This window comes from Arachis ipaensis, chromosome B5, assembly GCF_059453495.1.
Source record: "Arachis ipaensis isolate K30076 ecotype BB chromosome B5, ASM5945349v1, whole genome shotgun sequence".
Lineage (NCBI taxonomy): Eukaryota > Viridiplantae > Streptophyta > Magnoliopsida > Fabales > Fabaceae > Arachis > Arachis ipaensis.
Window position 1 is genome coordinate 73,458,038 of NC_142440.1, and position 21,511 is coordinate 73,479,548.

Below are 21,511 nucleotides of genomic sequence, written 5' to 3' on the forward strand. Positions count from 1 at the left end.
CGTAAGATTTTAGCTCTCTCATATTGGGTCTTGATGACTGAGTTATTTTTGGTAAACTTCATGCAATTTTTGGTTTTCTAAAATTCTCACGGTTAGAAATAAGTAGTATTATGACCATAATTTAATCTATTATTTTTCAAATAATTTTTTTTATTATTATATGTATTTGTTCAATTAAAAAGATTAATATCATAACTAGTATAATTATTAAAAACTGATTTTAATAATCTATATATATGTGTGTGTGAAAGACTTATAAGGAGAATTTATAATGGTTATAATTATATATATTTATTAATAGGACATTCTTATTAGGAACATAGTATTATTTTTTTTGACACGTGACTATCATGATAATTAAAAGAGTTTCTGTTATATTTTGATCCCAAACATATAACACTACAAAAAGTCATCGGATATTGTTGAATTTATTAACGGATTACCAAAATGATGTGCCGATAATCAGTTTATCATCAGATTTAGCGGCGGAATAAATTCGATGGTGTAAACCTTATCGGTAATTATTTACTATTTAATTTTTTTGTTTGTCGCTAATTACCTGCGGATATAAACTTTAATTTGACGAAATTATAGCACTTGTTAATGTCAATCCAATGATAATATATTATTTATTAATAATTAAATTAATAACTACCAATGGTAAAAATAAATTTTATTTTTTTAAATAAATAATTTAAAAATTTAATATATAATTTTAAATATTTAAATTCAATCATTTCTAAACTAACAAAATTTAAATTTTTATAATTTTTCATAATAATTTGTGTATAATTTTTAGTTAAAAATTTATAAACAAATTTAAATATCAAAGTTTATGATTAAAAAAAAAAATCACTCGTGTAAGGAAAAAGATAACAAAACTTAACAATTAACAATGCTTTTGTTACATTGATATATAAGATAGAGTTTCAAATATAACCAGTTTAGATAGTTATAAAATAAAGAGATAATCTTATATTATCCAACCTTTTCTAGAGTTATTAAAGCTGTTAATCTTTATGTAAGTATATACATGCTTTGCAGGAATCTATCAAAAACAATAGGACAAATAAACACTTAGCCACGTTAAGTTCATATCATAAATTAAAATATATTATTTATTACATAAGCGATAGATACTCAACTAAAACTTCTTAAAAATTCTATTAGTAGATTTAATTATTCAAGATCTGAACTCTAAAGATGATTATTCGTCAGTTCCATAAAAAATTCACAAAGGTTACTATAAAAAAGGGTTTCTTTTTAGTACAAAGCAACTATTACTGTAAGTCAAAGTTCATATATTCAAGATGAGTAAATTGTAACCATGAAAAAGAAGAGGCAGTTAATAACTTATTAACAAACTTAGAAAAATTAACAACAATAAATAATATATCAATAATTAATTAAAAAAATTAACAAGTTATGATTAACATAGAGAATCAACAATTAACACTAATTAACTCAGAAAATAATTAACGCAAATAACAATAAACTTAGAAAATTAATAACAATCAATAATAAGTCAATAATTTACTCAGAAAATTAACAAACTAAGATTATCTTTGAGAATTAACAACAATCAATACTAATTAACTCAGAAAATAATTAACTAAGACAATAATAAATTCAGAAAATTAATAATAAATTAAAATATCATCAACTCAAAACAAATTCTAAATTACCCCTTACTTAACCTAACATTATTTAATTTCTAAATACACTAAATTAACGTACAAATTCTAATCACACACTTTATTAAAAAATTTAATCAAGACTTTTAAAAAATACTTAATAAATCCTAAACAAACAAACAAAAATCTGAAAAATACAAAACTATAGAAAAATTATCTCTAAAGATGGCTGCAAGACGGTGAAAGCATGGTGGTGACAGGAGACGGCAGTGAAACCTATATAAACCCTGTTCAGATTAGAAAGTACCCTAGACTTGAATCTTGTGTGAATAGAGACTAGGATTGCCTAGTGGATTCATGTAGTTTTACATAGTCTCTATTTGGAACTATTACCTTACTGGAAACCTTCAGGTTCTCATCCGTTGTAAAAATTGTTGATTTTTCAGATAACAGGATGTGAGGCATCTTGCTGAGACTGGGAGACTTGTTGGTAAAGCGAAGAAATATATATATATATATATTTTAGGTGTCGTAATACCTAACCACCTTTGATTTACGACTTAAGTATAAAGTTCTGTGATAGGGTGTTACAGAAAGCGCCGTTTAGAAAATATTACAAAATCTAAAAAGTGTACAAAATAACATCCTGTTTCTCCAAAATAAAACCTCTAAGAGAAAATATACAATAACATGCTTAAAAGTAAAGAATAATACTAAGAAACAAAATATATCTCAAAAGAGTCTTAAGTCTTCTTCGCTTCACCAGCGAGTTCCGCACTCTCAGTGAGATGCGTCACGTGTTGTATCTGAAAAATAAAAATTTCACGACGAGTGAGAACCCAAAAGTTCTCAGTAGGGTAATAATTATAAATAGAAACTATATAAAGTGACACGAATTTGCTAGGCAATCCTAATCTTCAAACACACAAGATTAAAACTTAGGGTCAAACTAATCCGTTTAAGGATAAATTCGTTTAAAGTACTCTTTCCATTACTAGTCTTGTTAATACTAAATAGTCATCCTGATCAATGTTTTAAGTCTTATAAGTCTTAATAATCTCATTAGTGTCAATATTCTCAGTAAATCTCAATAGTCTCAACTCTCAATAGTTTCAATAAATCTCAGTAATCTCAAAGAATCATCAGCAGTCTTATTAGTCTCAATACATTATCATATTCTCATAAATCTCAAAGAAATCAATCACAAACATTAATCAATACGAGGTTAATTTGCTAAGTGTAACATATTCTAAACTACCACTAATCTCATTCATTCCTATAGTCATAATCATCATTAATCCCAAGTCTCAAGTCTCAATTGGTAAAATCATACACAAACAATAAGTATCATAAAGCAAACAAAATTAGAGAGCAATTATAGTAAGTATTATAATTAGCAGTTAAACAAAAATATACGGTTAGACAAACCAAACACATGTACACACCCAAACAAAAGCAAACAAATGCATATAATGCATGCCTGTCCTAATGGCCATAAGCTCACTTGTCAATTATAATGTCAAACCCAACACTCATCTGGTAGCTAACTAAGATATGGAACACTACAACACGGAGCTAATTATTTTGGTTGTAAACTTTAAAGACCATAGATAAAACTTTTCGAAGAGGTGCTTACAAGCTCCTCATTTTGTGTTTGATAAATAAAAAAGACCATATGCTTGTGCTTGCAGTTTTTAAAAGATCGAGGTACTTTTGAAAGCATCTAAGGTGGAAATTTTCAAAGTTGGTTTGTACTTTTCAAAATTTAAAAGTCTAATATAACCTCATATATTAACTAATTTTTAAATTTAACACTTAGATTTATCTCTTATAGTATTTTTAAATTTTAAAAGCTATTTTACCAAACGTAATTATTATTGCTTGTGTTTATTAAAAGTCATTTTTAATTTAATTTATCAAACATAAATGTTACACTTCTTAAAAAATCAGCTTTTAAAAGCTAGTTTTTACAAAGCTATTTTTGAAAAAATAAAAAGAATAAAACTCTACATCCAAGCAAAATCCTTATCCAAGTTTATCCAAGTTGTTGTAACAACTTTTCAAATCACGCGCTCATTCTCTTTCTCCTTCTCCGTTTCTTTCTCCTTCTCCTTCTCCTTCTCCTCGTATTTCTTCTTCTTCTTCTTCTTCTTCTTCTTCTTCTTCTTATTTTTCTTCTTCTTCTTCTTCTTCCAAATTTGCACACGCAGTTTTTCTTCTTTCCTTCTTCTTTTCCTCCTCTTAGAGATTATCAATTCAATTCAATTCAAAACACCTGCATCCATTCAATTCAAAATAATTTAATTCAATTCATAATGAACCGAACATATTATTAAAATGAAACAATTGTATAATACTAAATGAATAGAACATTATCCATTATATAAAATCAAATTCAAAATAGCTTTCTGCATAAAAAACCGAACACGTTATTAAGATGAAACAATTGTATAGTACTAAATGAACGAAACATTATCCATTATATAAAATCAAATTCAAAACAGCTTTCTGCATAATGAATCGAACACGTTATTAAGGTGAAACAATTGTATAATACTAAATGAACGGAACATTATCCATTATATAAAATCAAATTCAAAACACTTGTGTCTACAATTTAAAAATTATCAATTCAATTCAATTCAGAACACCTGCATCCATTTAATTAAATTCAATTTAATTTAGCAATTGCATTCCATTCAATTCGATTGAAAAAATAATCCATTAGCAAAATATTGGTGTTGTTGGTGATGACGATAACGAAAGAGGAGAAGAAAAAGAAGAAGAGGAGGAGGCGGAGAAGCAAAAGAAGAATTTGCGTGCGCGAAAAAGAAGAAGAAGTATGTGTGAATTTGAAAGAAGAAGAAGAAGACGTATGTGTGTATTTGAAAGAAGAAGAAGAAGAAGTGCGGGAAAGGAGAAGAAAAAAAAGTGCGTGTAATGAAGCTCTTTTAAACCTACTTAAATAAATTTGGATAAAAAAATATTTAAATTTGTAACAATCCTGAAATAAAAACTTTTCACATTTAGTCTAACTATTGTAATGTGCTTATATTTTTTCAATTTTGCTTGCCCTGCCCTAGAAAAAGGAAAAAGATGGACCTAGACCAATTTGTATTCCTAAACAGAGTTAACAAAGGAAAAAAGTGTCCATATTTGTGATTAGGCCAACAAAATATCAGTGACTGACAGTTGCAAAGCAAACCATTTGTTTAGCTTTTGAGTCATTGACCATTTCAAGTTTCAACAACCTTTCAACTCATGACCAAAAAAAAAAAAAAAAAAAGAAAACCACCTTTCAACTGTACTCTCCACTTACTCCATCATAGGTATGGACGTATGGTATTGGCCACTCTCACCTTTTGCCCTTTTTATTGAGTAAATGAGTATTGTTCTATTGCCATATCTTATTTGTAAATTAGAAATATAAAATGATAACCGAGCATTGTCATGATTTTAAATGTATATTTTTTATTATATTGTCAAAACTGTTGTTGGCAGAATAGCTAGAACTTGGGAGACACATGAATGAATGCTCTTCTTGTTCATTTCAACTTCAAGAGGAACTGGTAAGCTTTCTCTTACTTCATCTCTTTCTCTGTTTCACTTTCTGGGCCTCGTATCCATTTTTCTTAAACCGATATTCTATTTTCTACTCATTATTAGTAAAACTAGTTGCCGTACTTTGGGAATTTCTGAATGTGGGTGTCGTACTGTGTTAATACACATTGCATGTCAATGTCAATTTCAACACTTTGTATTTGCATTTACTTTTTTTTTTTTTGTGGGGTGGGGGGGCTCTTTTGTGCAACTCAATTGTCGTTCTATGACCCCATTGTGGGCCTGGAGCTTGCTTAGTGATTTAATGCATACACTTACTTGAACTTACGATATAGCTTTTCTTTAGATTCTTTTTAGTATAATCAAATAATCTAACCAACATTGGATTAGTCTGAGTGGTAGGCAAGCTGGTCTGCATGATGTTCTTGAGTTTGTCTCCCACATGTGGAGAGGCAACTTCTCAGACATATTTTTCTAATTCTATTTTTGGTAACTGGTAATAAAGAGGCTTCAAGTACTAGTGATTTAGACAAAGCATAATTTCATGACACACATTAGGTCTAATTGGTTATTTCCAAACTTAACTCAAATTTGAACATTCTTTGACTTTGCTTTTCCACTTATGTTTCTTGCAGAAGGCAGTCATAACTTTCTGGGTTCCTTAGCGATCTTGTTTCATTGGGAAACATGATTGTCTCTGCTCTGTTAACTTCTCTTGGGATCAACACTGCCCTCTGTGTGCTGTTCTTCATTCTGTATTCCATATTGAGGAAACAACCCCGCAATTATGAAGTTTATGTGCCGCGCCTTCTGGCCAAAGGAACTTCTAGGAGGCGAACCCATTTCAACATGGAAAGACTAATACCTTCTCCAGGTTGGGTTGGAAAAGCTTGGAGGCTCTCTGAAGAGGAACTGTTATCTTTATCAGGCTTAGACGGTGTTGTGTTTATGTGCATTATAACCTTCAGGTATCTATTCTTTTAGGGAGTATGTAACCTTAACCTTAATCGGAACACAATTGATGTTGCAATAAACTACTCACACTTGAAATTCCAATGTTCTTTTGGCAATTAAAGTCATATCTTATTTAAATTGAGTTCTTGTGTTTCTTTGGCGCAGCTTGAAAATTTTTACTTTTGCTGGGATTATTGGGATCCTTGTCATTCTTCCAGTAAATTGTTGGGGAAGTAACCAACAAGATTTCGACATCACCAACTTCGCCAATAACTCCTTGGATGTGTTCACCATATCAAATGTAAACAGTGGCTCTAACTGGTGAATACTACCTCAATACTTTTGTTGCCTTAATTGAGCTGTGGCCTTAGAGAACTGAACTTTATTTATAGAAGAGTTTATCTACTCTGCACTTATCTTTTCTTACTTTGCAATATGGTATTGGGATGTATGTGAGATTTATTGTCCTATTATCATTTTTATTTCAGGTTGTGGGTCCACTTCTCTGCTATATATCTTGTCACTGGATTCATTTGCTTGCTACTGTTTTATGTAAGTCCATGATCTTGTAGCTCATGGAAGTCATCCCCATGGTTAGGTAGCATTTGGTTGTTGTTCCGACACAAACAAGATACAGACGTTTGAGACCAAAAACTTAAAACCGTCACTGTCCTCATAGTTATCAGATAGTTTATATACTTTCGGAATATAGGGACATACATGACATGTCTCAAGGATGATTTTTTAAGTCAATTTTTGAACCTCCAAAAATGAAGAGAAGCAAGAGACACATTTTAAGATGAATATGCAATGCATAAATATTTGTTATTTCTGTTGCTGATATATAGAATATTAAAAAAAAAAAAAGAAAAAAGAAAAATAATAACATGATAATAGTTGTGTCTTATTCATTTATTGTTGTATGCAAGTTGATATAATTTATCTGAGAAGCAATAGTTGAATTTATTACTCATTTGTCAACATTATTTTCAATTTCCAGGAATATAGATACATATCTTCAAGAAGAATTTCTTTTTTTTATTCATCCAAACCTCAGCCTCATCAGTTTACCATTTTGGCCCGCAGCACTCCTACTTACCCCGGTTGCAGCATCAGTGATAGTGTTGAGAACTTCTTTAAAGACCTTTATCCTTCTATATACCTGTCACATGTGGTTGTTCACCGCACAAGTAAAATCCGGACACTCTTGGTGAGTACTGCGTTGAGATTTTAGTTTTTGTAAATTTATATTTTACTCTTCTTTAAGGGGTTCAAAATTTTGTGGCTTTGATTCTGTTCTACTTATTTGTTCACTCAAGATTTTTTAGTATTTCCTAAGAATCATAGTATGGATAACATAAACTCGTGTAATCAGCAACTTCAGGGAAATACAAAATTACTTATTACTCCTATATTCAGAGTACAATGTTGAATAACTAATTAACAACTTTCTAATAATAGTAGGTAGTAACCTCAGAGACAGTTATAATCTGACTTTGAAGTTTACCATAATTGACTAAGTTATATAGATTTACTAAAATTTCTGTTGCCTTTATGCTTGTATAGAAATTATTGATTGAGATTTCATGTTTGGCCTAATTAGTGCTTCCCCTCTATGAAATGCTTGTTAACCTGTTAGCACACAGCCATAAGGTGAATGCTATGCTGTTGATCAAGCAAACTGCTTTTGCAGACTGTATTTCTTTTTCATCTCTAAGAATTATGGAACTCATTTGCATACCTTTCCCTTTGTTCAATGCAGAATGAATCCAAACAATTATATAAAAGGATTACTCGGTTACAGTCGGATTCAGATCCCACTCTACCACAGCATAATTGTTGTGGCATTTTTGGACTTTGTGGACGGAAAAGTAATCTCCGAGAGCGTTACGAAAAGAAGTTAGAGGACATTGAGGAGAATGTAAGGTTGAAGCAGTCAGAGGTTTTATTGGCAGGAGAAGTATGTGCCAATCTCTCTGTTCTCATTTTTCTTTTATTTTTTTCTTCCAAAAATGAGATATAGTTTCATTCTTGATTTAAAGTGCATTCTATTAATTTAAATCTGTTCTTATATATGCAAGGAAGCTCGAGCTGCCTTTGTGTTCTTCAAAACTCGTTTTGGAGCTGCAACTGCTTCCAGTTTGCAGCAGTCCATCAATCCCACCCTGTGGAATACTGAACTAGCTCCAGAACCTCATGATGTTTACTGGCCTTTCTTTTCCGAGTCGTTCATGCAAAGATGGATTTCTAAGCTGGTCGTTGTAGCTGCAAGTATTCTTTTCACCATTTTATTCCTTATACCTGTTGTGTTTGTGCAAGGGCTTACCAACCTTAGTCAACTGGAAGTTTTATTTCCCTTCTTGACTACTATTCTGACAATGTAAGCTAAATTGTTGTCAAATATCTGCATATCGTTTCAAATTTTCATAATGGTCAATCTCATTCTAACTATTCTTTTGGTTAATAGTGATGCTATGTATTTTAAATTTGTTGACATCGCTAGCTTTAGCTTAATGTATTGTCTTCTCAATTTTATAAAGCTGAATTAGTTAGCCTTTGGTGAATCTTTATCTTTCAGAAAATTTGTGAGTCAAGTGATTACTGGATACCTTCCCAGCCTTATTCTCCAGTTGTTTCTGAAATTAGTGCCACCTGTTATGGAGTTCCTTTCCGCCATTCAAGGACACATCTCGCATAGTTCTATTGAATTGAGTGCAACTAAGAAAGTTCTGTGGTTCACAATATGGAATGTGTTTTTTGCAACTGTGTTTTCTGGGTCAGTTCTATCTATGCTGTCTATTTTGCTTGATCCCAAGGGCATTCCTTCAAAGCTGGCTGCTGCAGTTCCTGCGCAGGTTGGACGATTTTTCTCCCAGTTGTAATGCAATCTTGTCGTCCTTATAGTTTTACTCAATTTTTAATTTGGTCCATATAAGCAAGTTCTATAATGTACAAAAATTTTTAATCAGGCCTCTATAGTTAAAACATTTTTAATCAAGTACTTATATGGTACAAATATTTTTCAATTAGGTTCCTCTGGTTTAAAACTTTTGTCATCATGCACCTGTATTAAATGATGATTTTTTTTTTCAGAATTTTCTTTTGCAGTAAAAAGACTTGATCACAGAGTTCTTACTCTACTGGATTGAAATTATTTGTAGAGTATAGGAACTTGATTAGAAATGTTTCAAGAATACAGACTTAATGAAATTTTTTTATACAATAGAGACTTGACACAAGCTTTTAAATTTTAAGAAACTAATTAAGTTGGATAAAACTATAAGATCCTCCAGGATAATTTAATCTATATTCGAATATAAAATATCTGGTGCAAGTTGGGTAACATTTTCTTTTCAAATGTCAAAGTTTCACAAAACTATCCAAATTATTCCCATATGATAAAACAACTAATGGTCTACGCTCGAACCATGTTTCATGTTCCATAACTAATTTGATCTTAGCATGTCTTTCGTTGTCTGTTCATTATGACTTTTGAACAATATACAAGACATTGCTGTCCTTAAAATTTTTTATTTTGTGGCTTTTAGGCAATTAACTAATTTTTTGTTTTATTGTAGGCATCATTTTTCATTGCTTATGTTGTCACAACAGGATGGACAAGTGTGTCATCAGAACTATTCCGTATAATCCCTCTGATTTTCAGTTTAATAAGAAGGCCTTTCACAAGTCCAAGTGATGAATTCGAAGAAGTCCCATCTATTCCATACCACAGGGATGTTCCAAGGATCCTTTTCTTTGGACTTCTTGGCATTATCTATTTCTTTCTGGCTCCACTGATTTTACCATTCCTATTGGCCTATCTGTGCCTGGCATACATCGTGTTCCGCAACCAGGTTTGCATTTCTTTAGTGTATATTCTGATATCTATCTAATTCTGAATTAGTTATTTGATTTTCCTCCATAAATAGTTTCTATAATGACTAATTTTATGCAAGGATCATTTTCTTTTGGTTTATTTGGGATCCTGAAAAGTTAAAGTAGTTTTTACATATGAAACTAGTATTCATATATGACTTGTACTAATCCTCTGTCTATATATGATACAGTTTATGAATGTATATGCACCAAAGTATGAAACTGCTGGGAAATGTTGGCCAATTGTGCACAATTCAATGATATTTTCAATGGTACTCATGCACATCATTGCAGTGGGAATCTTTGCACTGAAAAGACTTCCCCTAGCATCCACCTTGGTTGTTCCTCTTCCGATCCTCACGCTTCTCTTTAACGAGTACTGTCGGAAACGGTTCCTACCAATATTTGTCGCATATTCTGCAGAGGTAAATTTCAAATCTAGAAAGTGACTATTAGTCTCCAAAATTTTTTACAGTATATGTTAGAAGAGAGATTATTGGGAAGAATTATTGAGAATATTACATTAATTGAACAACCGATACAAGTAGTTGAGATCCTTCTTTTAAAAAGGTAGCTCAACTAATTGCACATGCAACTGTAACTAACTAGTCATAAAACAGATAACAGAAACTAACTTCTTTCCGTAAACTATCTTGAATAAATAAGCTAATATCTCCTCTCAAGTTGGAGCATATACATCAATATAAGCCTAACTTGGCCATGAGAAACTGAAATTGAGGAGCATGTAAGGGCTTTGTTAAAATACCTGCTATTTGGTGCTTACTTGGTGTATAGAGGAGCTTCACTGTCCTTGCCTCTGCCTTCTCTCATTGAAATGACAATCTATCTCCACATGTTTTGATTGCTAATGTAGAGCTGGGTTTGTGTTATATTTATGGCCATATTGTTGTCAGAAAACAGCATAACTGAATCAATGTGGATGTTGACGAATTTAACGTGTCCAATGATCCACACTATTTCATATAAGGCATTAGCCATGGCGTGGCACTCAGATTTTGTGGAGCAACGATGGTTTGCTTCTTTGTCTTCCATGAAACTATCTAATCCCCGAGAATGTTCAATACCCAGTTGTGGAGCACCTGGGATCAATGCAACTCCCCCAATATGCATCAGCATATACCGAAATATTAAACTTGGAGCTTGCTGAGAGTAGCCTTTGTCTCAGATCTACCTTATGGTATCTCAGAACTTGGTGGACAACATTCATTTCAAAAGTGATGTCAGAACGAGAAATAATAAGGTACATCAATTGGTCAATGAGCCTTCTGTAAACTGATGCATCTGGGAGATGCTCAGCTGCTGAATCTCTAAATTTCAAATTAGCATCCATGGGAATTATAGCAGGTTTGCAATCCAGGAAATTCGTGTCTTCTAGTAGTGAGTGTGTATTTCTTTTGGGAAAAGTAAAATCCCATCTTAGATCTTTCGGGTTTTAATCCTAGAAAAAACTTGAGATTGCCTAGTGTCTTGAGCTTGAACATATCTTTTCAACTTCTCTTGTACTTTGTTTACGTTGGTAATGCTTACGGTCCAGCTATGACGATATCATCCACGTAGACTAGAAGAAAATTTGTGCTGTTGTGAATGAAAAATAATCACTCTTGCGTTGACTGAATCCTTGTTTAACTAGAGCAGAATGGAACTTGTTATACCACTATCTTGATGCCTGATGTGATTTGTATAGTGATCGAGTTAGTTTGCGAACCAGCCCTTGTTTCCTTCTTGAGCGTCCAAGAGGTAAATCCATGTATACTTCTTCAAAGAGGTCTGCATTTAAAACCACATAATGTCCAATTGAAGTAGGTTCCAATACTTTGCGGTTGCACTGATGTGAACTCTAATAGTGGTGATTTTTGCCATGAATCTAAGATTTAGTTTGGTAAAACTTTTATTTTTCAAAAATAGTTATTAAAGATGGTTTTTTATTTTTAAATAAATAGTTTATTTCTTTTATTTACCCATATACGTAATTTGCAAGTAAATTACCAATTTAAGCATTATCACCTATTTCGTTTACAGTGTAAAAGAGTCGATAATACACATATCTCGTTTACACTATAAACGAGATAAGATACGTTTGTTAGACAAAGAAATTGGGTGCACACGAGGCACGTGTCGAAGCAGGGTTTCAACATATCTCCTTTACAATGTAAACGAGATACGTATGTTATCAACTTGTTTATACTGTAAACAAGATAAAGCCATACTAAAGTCATTTACATTGTAAACGAGATATAGTATGATAAATTTAACTCAGCGATAAATGGATCTGTAAGTAGTAGTCTTGGTCACAAGCAAATCACTTCTTCTTACCCTTTTTTCTTCTCTGTTCTCTCAACAGGTTTAGTAAGAATGTCTAATATATTCTCGTGAGTTTATATCCTAATTGTCATATGAGAATGGGTGACGGTGGGATTAGTTTTGAGTGTGAAAGTCCTATCCTACTGCATACTTGTTGATTAGGTTTTTTGTCTAAGTTGAAGAGCCTAATATTGACGAGTTTGAATGCTAATGGAACAAAGGAAGTTAGAAGAGTTAGGTATATGTTGTTTGCACCGATGGAGAGTAGAGTATTTCGGTTTCGTGTTTTTTGGTTGGATGACGATGTGCATGTGAGATTGATGTTTGATGTACATGGAAAAATCATAGCCCAACAAGTGATGGAGCTTTTTGCGAAGGTTGGTGACGTAGGTGGTGATAGTTCTAGACACTCAAATTTTGTCCAAGATGACCCACCTCTTGCACCACCACCTCTACATTGTGCTAATCCAGTGAGACACATGAAGGTGGATTAGTGAGGAGTAGAATGAAAAATACGTTGCCGAGAGCAACGAAAGTGGTTCATCTGGGGATGATGAGAAATTGTACCAGAGACTCCGGTCGGTGGAACAGTTGGAATCTTCTGTCTGCCCCAAAGCCAGTTCCGGAGTTGTCAGTTGTACCTAGCCACAGTCAAACAAAAGCTATGAAATGTGGGTCCCCCTTCTGCTTCAAATGCAACAAAGCTTAAAGGAAATTGATGCTCCAAAATACGTGTCTAGTCTAGAGTTATGATACGGTAGTTTCATTAGGTGTGGATGAAGTTCTCCTCCAGCACTGTAGAATTTTTTCCTTGTTAAAAAGAAAAAGGAACGGAGGAGTTTTGATTGCAGAGTTATTAAATTTTTTGGGCAGAATTATTGAGAAGATTGCATTAATGGAACAACTAATACAAGTGGCTGAGGTCCTCCTTTTATACAAGGCTGCTCAACTAATTGCACATGCAACTATAACTAACTTTGAATAAAACAGATAACATGAACTAACTTCTTAACTACGTCCTATAAATTATCTTGAATAAATAAGCTCACATAAATTCAAAAGAAAGCAACAATTTTGTAGCTATGTTTTGGTAAATGTCTCATGATAGAAAATGTAAAGACATTTCTAGATTAGGCAAGTGCCCCCAGGTAGAGACATTTCATCTGTTTTTTATATTTATATCATCCTCCAAACAATTTTTTCTCTCCTAGTATATCCCTGTATATTTCTATCTCGAATCTTGTGGGATTTAGAAAACAGGGCTTAAAAGAACATAAGATTGTTGCATGTTGCATTCAATCCATTAGTTATGATTGCGATTTGTGTTCATGTTAAGCAGAGTTTGATAAAGAGGGATAGGGAAGACGAGAACGATGCCACAATGAGCGTGTTTTATGACGGATTGGTAAACGCTTACAAAGACCCTGCGTTACTTCCAACTCAGTACTCATCAAACAGTGGCGATCTTCGCAGTGCCCTTATATCGGAAGCTTAATGCCGAGCCACAATATTTTCGTAGTATCTTATAGTGGTTCATTTGTGTTTATTCGTCCCCTCATTCATGTTTCAAGAGCTAAGGAATGCATTTGTTTGTGATGCTTTTGTGTGCAGATAGAGAACACTCGAATTTGAATATAGCCGTTTTGTCTCTGTGCATTGGTTTTTAGTGCCAACGGTAAAAGCAATCTTTGGTTTCGAGAAAAACAAATTGCACCAAGAAAATTCCACGTTGGAGTTGCTCTAATTTACTAAATAAGCTTTACCACTCTCAACATTTTTATTTTCAAAATCATTTTTCTCTTAAGAAAATCTTAAAACGATAAACATATTATCTTTCTGTTTAAGATTATGATGAGTTCAAATTAACTAGTACTTGTAAAATTACTGCCAATGAACTATAACTCAAACAATATGTATTTTGATAATCCTTGTTATTAAAGAATTGATATAGATTGAATTCGTTATCAATCTTCTAAATTACTACTAAACTCTTATAAATTTGCATAAAACGTAAACGCACTTTAAGTAGGTAAGTTCTATGGTGGCGTGCGATTGAGTGGCTAAAGGTGGTTAAAGGTGGCTAAAGTTTGACTGACCATGACATGTAGCAAAGAGAATCTCTCCATTAAGTGAATCAATGTTGCATGATTGCATCTCTAGTTAAACGCAGTAAGTGAGAGTAGGATACTCCAAGGATATTTGGGAGATTTTCCCAACCAATAACTTTTTTCTGTTACATGGGCCTAGTATAAATGGATCAAAACATGAAATGAAAAATTTGGTTGGCTCTTTCAAAAAAAAAAAAAAGAATATGTTATTTGAAAATGCAATCTCATTTAATAGATACTATTGTATAATAATATGAAATTTTATTCATTATTTTTAAAAAGGATAAATATTTTCTGTTCCTAAAAGAATTATTCGTATGAAATCCGTGAATATGCAAACATACCTTCCTAATAAATCTTTGTTTAGGAATAAATTTGTTTAAGTCACGTATGATTTATGTTAATTTTTTAATGAGTAATTTGCTCTCTTGATTTATTATAAGATTGAAAAATCTCTTTAAATACGAAATTTAATGGTATAAAATTACTTCATTAAGGATTAATTTAAAATAGATTGAAATGACCTTGTAGTATTAATTGAATTCAATTTCAACAAGATTAAGAGTTTATTTAGGTGAGTTTTTAAAATAATTAATTTTTTTAAAAGATCTTTTAAAATAATTTGATATTTGAATATTTTATGTAAAAAAATAATTTTTTATTTATTAATTATATTTAATTACAATAATATAAAAGTACCTATTTATGTATTTATTATGTTAAAAGTATTTTTCTAAGAAAAAAATATTTAAAAAAATAAATTATTATGATAAAAAAAACGTAATCGTAATTATGAGTAACGCTTAGATTCAATCAAAAATGTATTCAAGTGCTTGAATTGACATAACAGATATACTATCAGCGGTGTGAATCATTAAAACAAGTTTAAAATTTAACACCAACTTTACTAACAATTTATATTTCTATTGACTAAAAAAAATACAATAAAAAACAAACAAAAACCAAAACTTATTATTCATAATTTTATTTCATCAGTGTTAGGAATTCTTCACTAAATAATTCCATCATATTTTATTTTACGATGGACAATTTACTATTATGAAAATATAAAATTATAAATAAAAAATAGTTAAAATACATTCATAACGATGATTAATTCACTATATATTTATTTAGTAAAGAAGAAAATATCTTTTGTAAGCTATATAATTGCAATTATAAATATGATTTAATACTAAAAACAATGACATACACTTCTAATTAATTTTTAAGATAAATAATATCCCTTTTTTCATTATAATGTCATATTCATCTGAGTGGCTGAATAATTTGGTTATGGATTGATTATTGGTGTTTTAATTAAAAATAGGTAATGGAGGCTCCAACACATGAGAGGCGTGTTGCATGCAGCATGTTGGGTGCGTGATTGCCACGTGGCAAACTCTGGTTTGCTTGGGACTGTAGCACGTGGGGGCGTGTTACATATGGGTTCCTCTTATTGGCTGATGAAGCAACACGTGGAGGGCATACTGAGTCAGCACGTGGAGGGCGTATTGCCACGTGTCTCACTCTAGTTGGTTGGTGATCCAACATGTGGAGGGCATGTTGAGTGCTTCCATTTATATAAGGCAAAATTCGGTACCATTTTCATTGCGAAGAAGAGTATTCTTTGATTGTGTTGTTAGTGTAATACAGGGTACCGCAAACTTGGTAGTACATCGCAATGGTGAGATTATACGGAATACTCATGAGAGGGTGAGATTTGTGTGTCAGAATTAATTTTCATTTGTGGTTCTATGCACCATGACATTCATGGAGCTTCAGAATAGTCTTTGTCAAAGAATGGAGAATGGTAGGAGAGTGAGTAGTGTTCTGTACCAAAATTCGGTCATAATTTTTGGTGGTCTAATACAGTTTGATATTATGTCGATCATTGACAAAGCGAGTATGCAGAATATGTTTCAAATTCACCGGTAGAGTCAGATGCGATAACCACAGATGAGGTGTATGTTGAGTTTGAAAATGTAGAGGTAAATGGGATTCAAAATGATTTAGATATAGAGGATGATAGAGCTGCAGTATACGAAGGAATGAATAGTGACAGCGAAGAGGACTTCAAAGCCACTTTTGAAGCTGGCGACGAAGACGAGGATGGTGATATGGGAGTTGAGGAAGTAGCGGAGGATGTAGTGGTTCATCCCTCAGTTAGTCAACCAATGAATATTTTACCTTTTATAAACTTGGATCTTAACGCCATGCACGCACCGGAATTTTCAGAATATGCAAACATAAGTATGTGATGAGTGAATAATACATTTTTGTTAATTTATATTTTGGATCGATCAATGAATGATGATTTCTACTTTTTGTAGGCGTTGCTAATCATGAGGACGGAGAGTTCAGGATTGGAATAGAATATAGTTCTAGAAAGTCGGTCGTTGCAGCAATTAGAAGTTACACTATGTCTAGAGGAGTTGACTACAATGTGTATGAGTCCGAGCCACAGACGTTCTATGCAAAATGTAAGACGTATGGGCATGAGTACGATTGGCTTATCCGAGTCATCTTGATATGGAAAAAAGGTTGTTGGGAGATACACAGATACAATGGTAGGCGCATGTGCACATTGAGAACGATTTCACAGGATCATTCTAAGTTGGACTCGGATACAGTTGCTGAGGCTATAAGGCCATTGGTCGAGACCAATCCGTCCATCAAGGTGAAATCTATAATAGCGGAAGTCCAGTCAATGTTCAACTATACAATCAGTTACCGAAAGGCTTGGTTGGCAAAGTAGAAGTCCATAGCCTAAGTTTTAGGTGGCTGGGAGGATTCTTACCAAGCTTTGTAATGGTGGCTCTCGGTCATGGTTCAGAAAATGCTTGGTTCAATTGTCCAAACAGAAACATGACCCCTGTACAACGAGAGTGAGGAGGCGAACAATGTCAGAATACTTCACCGAATATTTTGGAGTTCCAATCCATGCATTAGGGTGTTTAGGCATTGCAAGCCTCTAGTTCAGGTTGACAGCATACACCTATACAAAAAATATAAAGGTACACTTGTAACACCCTAATTACCCTAAGCCTTACCTCATGCCATAAAGCAAAGGTTAATTAAAGGTCATGACAATTCTAAGGCTTATACATAATATATTTAGAAAGAAATAGTAGTTTTAGAAGCCCGATGAAGAGATAAGCTCAAAAACAGAGTTACAAAAATGTGAAACGTTCACTCGAAGCTACAAACTTAAGGCACAAGATATAGATACAAGATAAGGAAGCATAAATAGATATATGAGTATAATAGTCATAAGGAACTAGGCTCAACCTACGGAGTTTAGACCAACTAGTTATATACAGACATACAGAGTTTTGAAAATTAAAACAGCTTATACAATATCTCTCTAAAGTAAGCCTCTAAGGCAAATATAAATACAAAAGTGAGAGAAACTAAGCAGAATATCTAAAAAGACTCTAAAACATGATAAGGATCTTTTGCTCTGTCACCATCACGCAACTCACCGAGGTGGGTTACGACCTGCATCTAAAAAACAACAACAAGGTATGGAATGAAAATCGAAGGTTCTCAGTATGGTAACAGTGTCCAGTAATATAAGATGTAAGACCCCGGTACGCCAGAGGCAATCCTAGAGCTTCATACCAAACAGATATCCAAGCTTAGCAAAATAAATAACTTAAACCATAAACAATAAACATGGTTATCTAAACTTAGGAGATTTCTAACTAGTACTAATCACATCGGTGTATCCCACAGCCTTCGCCAACCTAGCCTCCGTGCAATCTCATCTCCATCGCCTACCGAGCCTCCTCAATCCTAGCAGAAAACACAAGTAATGCAGACAGGTAAAGCACAAGTAAAGTACATGTACCGCAATTAGAACAGTTAGCAAGTAAGCGTGTGATTCATTTAGGCATAACATAAATTAAGCAAAGCAATCAAACAGGTAGAAGATGCATATGATGAATGCCTTTCCTATTGGCTCGTGATATCACTTGTCGGTCTATAAATGCCAACCTGACACATCCTTTCGGATGTAGCTTTTCTGCCACACCAGAGATATAGTGCCCTGTCCACTCTATTAACCCACGAATATAGTTCCGGGTACACTCGCATGTGTAACCCAAGGATATAGTGCTTGGCACACTCTTGCCGCAGAAAAGGTTATTAATCATAATTCAATCCCAGGCGCCCTGCACACTATCGTACTTAACCCAAGGATATAGTGTCTGGTACACTTCTGTTCATACTCATTCCATTAACCATAAACATTTATTTTCAAGTTCCAATATCATCCTCCATCATCAATATCTCAAGTTCATCATCAACCCGACTCCCCATTAGTTCACATGACAAAAATCCACCCAATTGCCATACCAAGTCTAAGTCACCGCCTTCTAAACTTCTTACCAAAATATCTAGTTAAACTTACTTATGGTATTCTCTAGATTTCAAAGCCTATAAACAAGTTAAGACACCCTAGAGGAGCTTTATGAAAGTTCACAAGCTTGCCAGGAAGGTAAAACAGTTGAAAACAAAGTTTTCTTAAAAACAGTGCAGTGTGTGTACGCACTCTTAGAAGAGTTTTCTCAAAGTGTGCGTATGCATAGAGGTGTGCGTACGCACAGAAGGTAAAATTTTTCATTTTGAATGCACACATGGATACGCAAGAACGCCCCCAACAGAACGCACTTCCCAGCATGTGCGTGCGCACGATGTTGTGCATACACACAACTTGCAAATTTCGCAGGGTGTGTGTGCGCATCAGAGTATATTAGCGCTCCCAACAGTAGGCATCTTCCTGTGTGTGCGTGCGCACCGGTGTGTGCGTAAGCATGTTTTCAACAATTTACAGGGTGTGCATACGCATAAGGCTGTGCGTATGCACAAGTCAAAATATTGCCACTATTCAGAGCACGCACACAGCAGCGTGCTTGTGCACACAACAGCGTGCGTGCGTACACAAACCAGAAATTCCAATTTCTGCAACATCACAGAATTCAAATTTTTGACACCAACTTCCAATGATCATATCTTTTTCTACAAGATTCTAATTTCTACGAAATCTATACCATTTTAAAGCTCTTTGAATTATCTTTAATTTGATAGAAAAATCATTCAATTTCAAAACTGTAGCTTAAGATATGATCCGTCAAAGTTTACCAAAAATTCCTAAACCTCAATTTTACCAAACTCTCAATCCAAAATCACTTATTCCACATTCAAAATAGTCCTAATGTACCTAACTTATATTCATACACCTTTTATTCATTCCATAACTTAGCAACACATAAAATCACCCATTTCACACACCAAATTCTACTTGTAAACTCAAATCTCAACAATTTACATCACAAAATATCATTCTACCATCCTCTATCAACATCAACAAACCTCATCATTCATTAAGAATCCTCAAAATCATCATTATCCAAATCCCACATCATACATCAACATTATCATTCACCATAATCATCAAATTCATCATACATCACAATTATCAACAATCAATTTCAATCCTATCCTATAATCCATTAGCCTAAGTGTCTAAAAATATTACATATTACATAGAGAAAACTGAAACCATACCTTGGTCGATTCTCAATATGTGTAAAATACCAAAATTGAGTCCAAACCAAGCTTCCAACCAAATCAAATCACCAATCCCAATCCAAATGCTTCCAAATATCCAAGGCAACTCCAACAAGCTCCAATATTCAAACTAACATCATATATTTCATAAAAATCAAAATCTAATACTCACAATATATCAATTTACAAGGGTTCTTGAGAAACCTTACCTTATCCACTGAGATTTGAAAAAGAACCTAACAATCCCTCACTAATGGTTAGTACCTAAATAACCAAAACACAAAATTTCACTAAACACCAAAACTAAAAAATTTGAATTTCTCAAGGCAGAGAAAAGGAGAGAAAATTTCAAAATTTTACCTACACAAGTTAGATAGAACTAACAGGCTCAGCAAGAGCTTCACGTAGACACTGACGGCATGCAAATCGAAGCACTGTAGCTCGAGTTATGGCCACCGAAAGTGGTGGATGAATAGTAACACTTCTCTTCTCCTCTCTTCTCACTTGCAGCTGGTGTGTGTTGTGTTTTGGTGGAGTGAATGAGCTGAAAAGCTCATTAAGTGTTCTTTTATATGTTGGGCTTGGGCCCAATTTAGGCCGGTCTAACCCGTTAGCGTTTTAGGTCCGTTTGGCTCACTTTGGGCCAAAATCTTTAAGATTAGCGCCCGTTTTCAATTTTAAATTATTTTTGTCCTTTTAAAACAATAAATTTAATTTTCAAAATCTTATTTTTCCTAAAACACGGTATCGAACTGACTAGAGCCGGTACTGTCGGCTTAAGCACCGGTACATATTTTTACAAAAGTCTTTCGCAAAAGATATATTTTTCAACTCAGAAAAATTCATTGAATTCAAATTTTACCTTTTTAGTTTTGAAATATCATTTTTATATTTTTGAACCTATCCCGGGCAATTTAAAGTTATTATTTTACTAAAGCGGTTTTACGTGAAAACTCCGGTTCTTACAACAATTCTAGTTGCTGTTGCACAAGATGGAAATCAGAACATTGTGCCTATCGCCTTTGCCTTCGTAGAGGGGGAGACAGTTGATGCGTGGCACTTCTTTCTCAAGAATCTGTGAATGCATGTTGTTAGAAGAGACGGTGTGGGTATGATCTCAAACTGACATGAGTCAATCGGGCAGCAGTAAATCGTTCCGGAGGTGACTAGTAGCCTCTAAGAGTATGGTGGATATTTTGTATAAGGCACATCGGTAGCAACTTCTTAAAGACATTCAAAGTCCCACACTTGCAAAAACTTGTTGTCAACATAGGGTATTCGAGGCAGGAGGAGGAGTACAACATTAACTATAAGAGGTTGAAAGAGTGAGGCGATGCATATGCCAAGTGGTTTGATGGCATTGGACTTAGACGCTGGGTATTGGCGTTCGACGAGGGACTCCACTTGAAACATGGTTCATTGAAAAAATTAAAAAAAGTCATCGTAAATCAAATATGCATTGTCAATATAATGCAGGACTAA

The 21,511-nt window shown here is 33.4% G+C and overlaps 1 protein-coding gene across 8 annotated transcripts; it reads left to right on the forward strand.

Moving 5' to 3' along the window:
- The first annotated feature begins 4,923 nt into the window (after positions 1–4,923).
- On the forward strand, positions 4,924–14,069 carry LOC107643593 (hyperosmolality-gated Ca2+ permeable channel 2.4). Of its 8 annotated transcripts, XM_088489076.1 has the most exons (12): positions 4,924–4,963; positions 5,136–5,203; positions 5,831–6,163; positions 6,315–6,470; positions 6,638–6,701; positions 7,150–7,359; positions 7,912–8,109; positions 8,231–8,529; positions 8,728–9,004; positions 9,728–10,003; positions 10,217–10,450; positions 11,014–11,332. In XM_088489076.1, the coding sequence occupies exons 3-12, from the start codon at positions 5,883–5,885 to the stop codon at positions 11,191–11,193; spliced, it is 2,175 nt and encodes a 724-aa protein (XP_088345202.1). In that variant the 5' UTR covers positions 4,924–4,963; positions 5,136–5,203; positions 5,831–5,882; the 3' UTR covers positions 11,194–11,332. The 8 variants fall into 8 exon arrangements, with proteins under 8 accessions (XP_088345202.1, XP_088345203.1, XP_088345206.1 ...); XM_088489077.1 differs by lacking the exons at positions 4,924–4,963; positions 11,014–11,332 and adding an exon at positions 13,687–14,069 and having other exon boundaries at positions 5,067–5,203; XM_088489080.1 differs by lacking the exon at positions 4,924–4,963 and having other exon boundaries at positions 5,067–5,203; positions 11,115–11,661.
- The last annotated feature ends 7,442 nt before the right edge of the window (positions 14,070–21,511 follow it).

Excerpts from the sequence above, each read along its gene's own strand:
- LOC107643593 (XM_088489076.1), top strand. The coding sequence starts at position 5,883 with ATGATTGTCTCTGCTCTGTTAACTTCTCTTGGGATCAACACTGCCCTC. Across the intron at positions 7,360-7,911 it reads GTAAAATCCGGACACTCTTG|AATGAATCCAAACAATTATA; the intron begins GTGAGTACTGCG and ends TGTTCAATGCAG. Across the intron at positions 8,530-8,727 it reads TTGACTACTATTCTGACAAT|AAAATTTGTGAGTCAAGTGA; the intron begins GTAAGCTAAATT and ends TTTATCTTTCAG.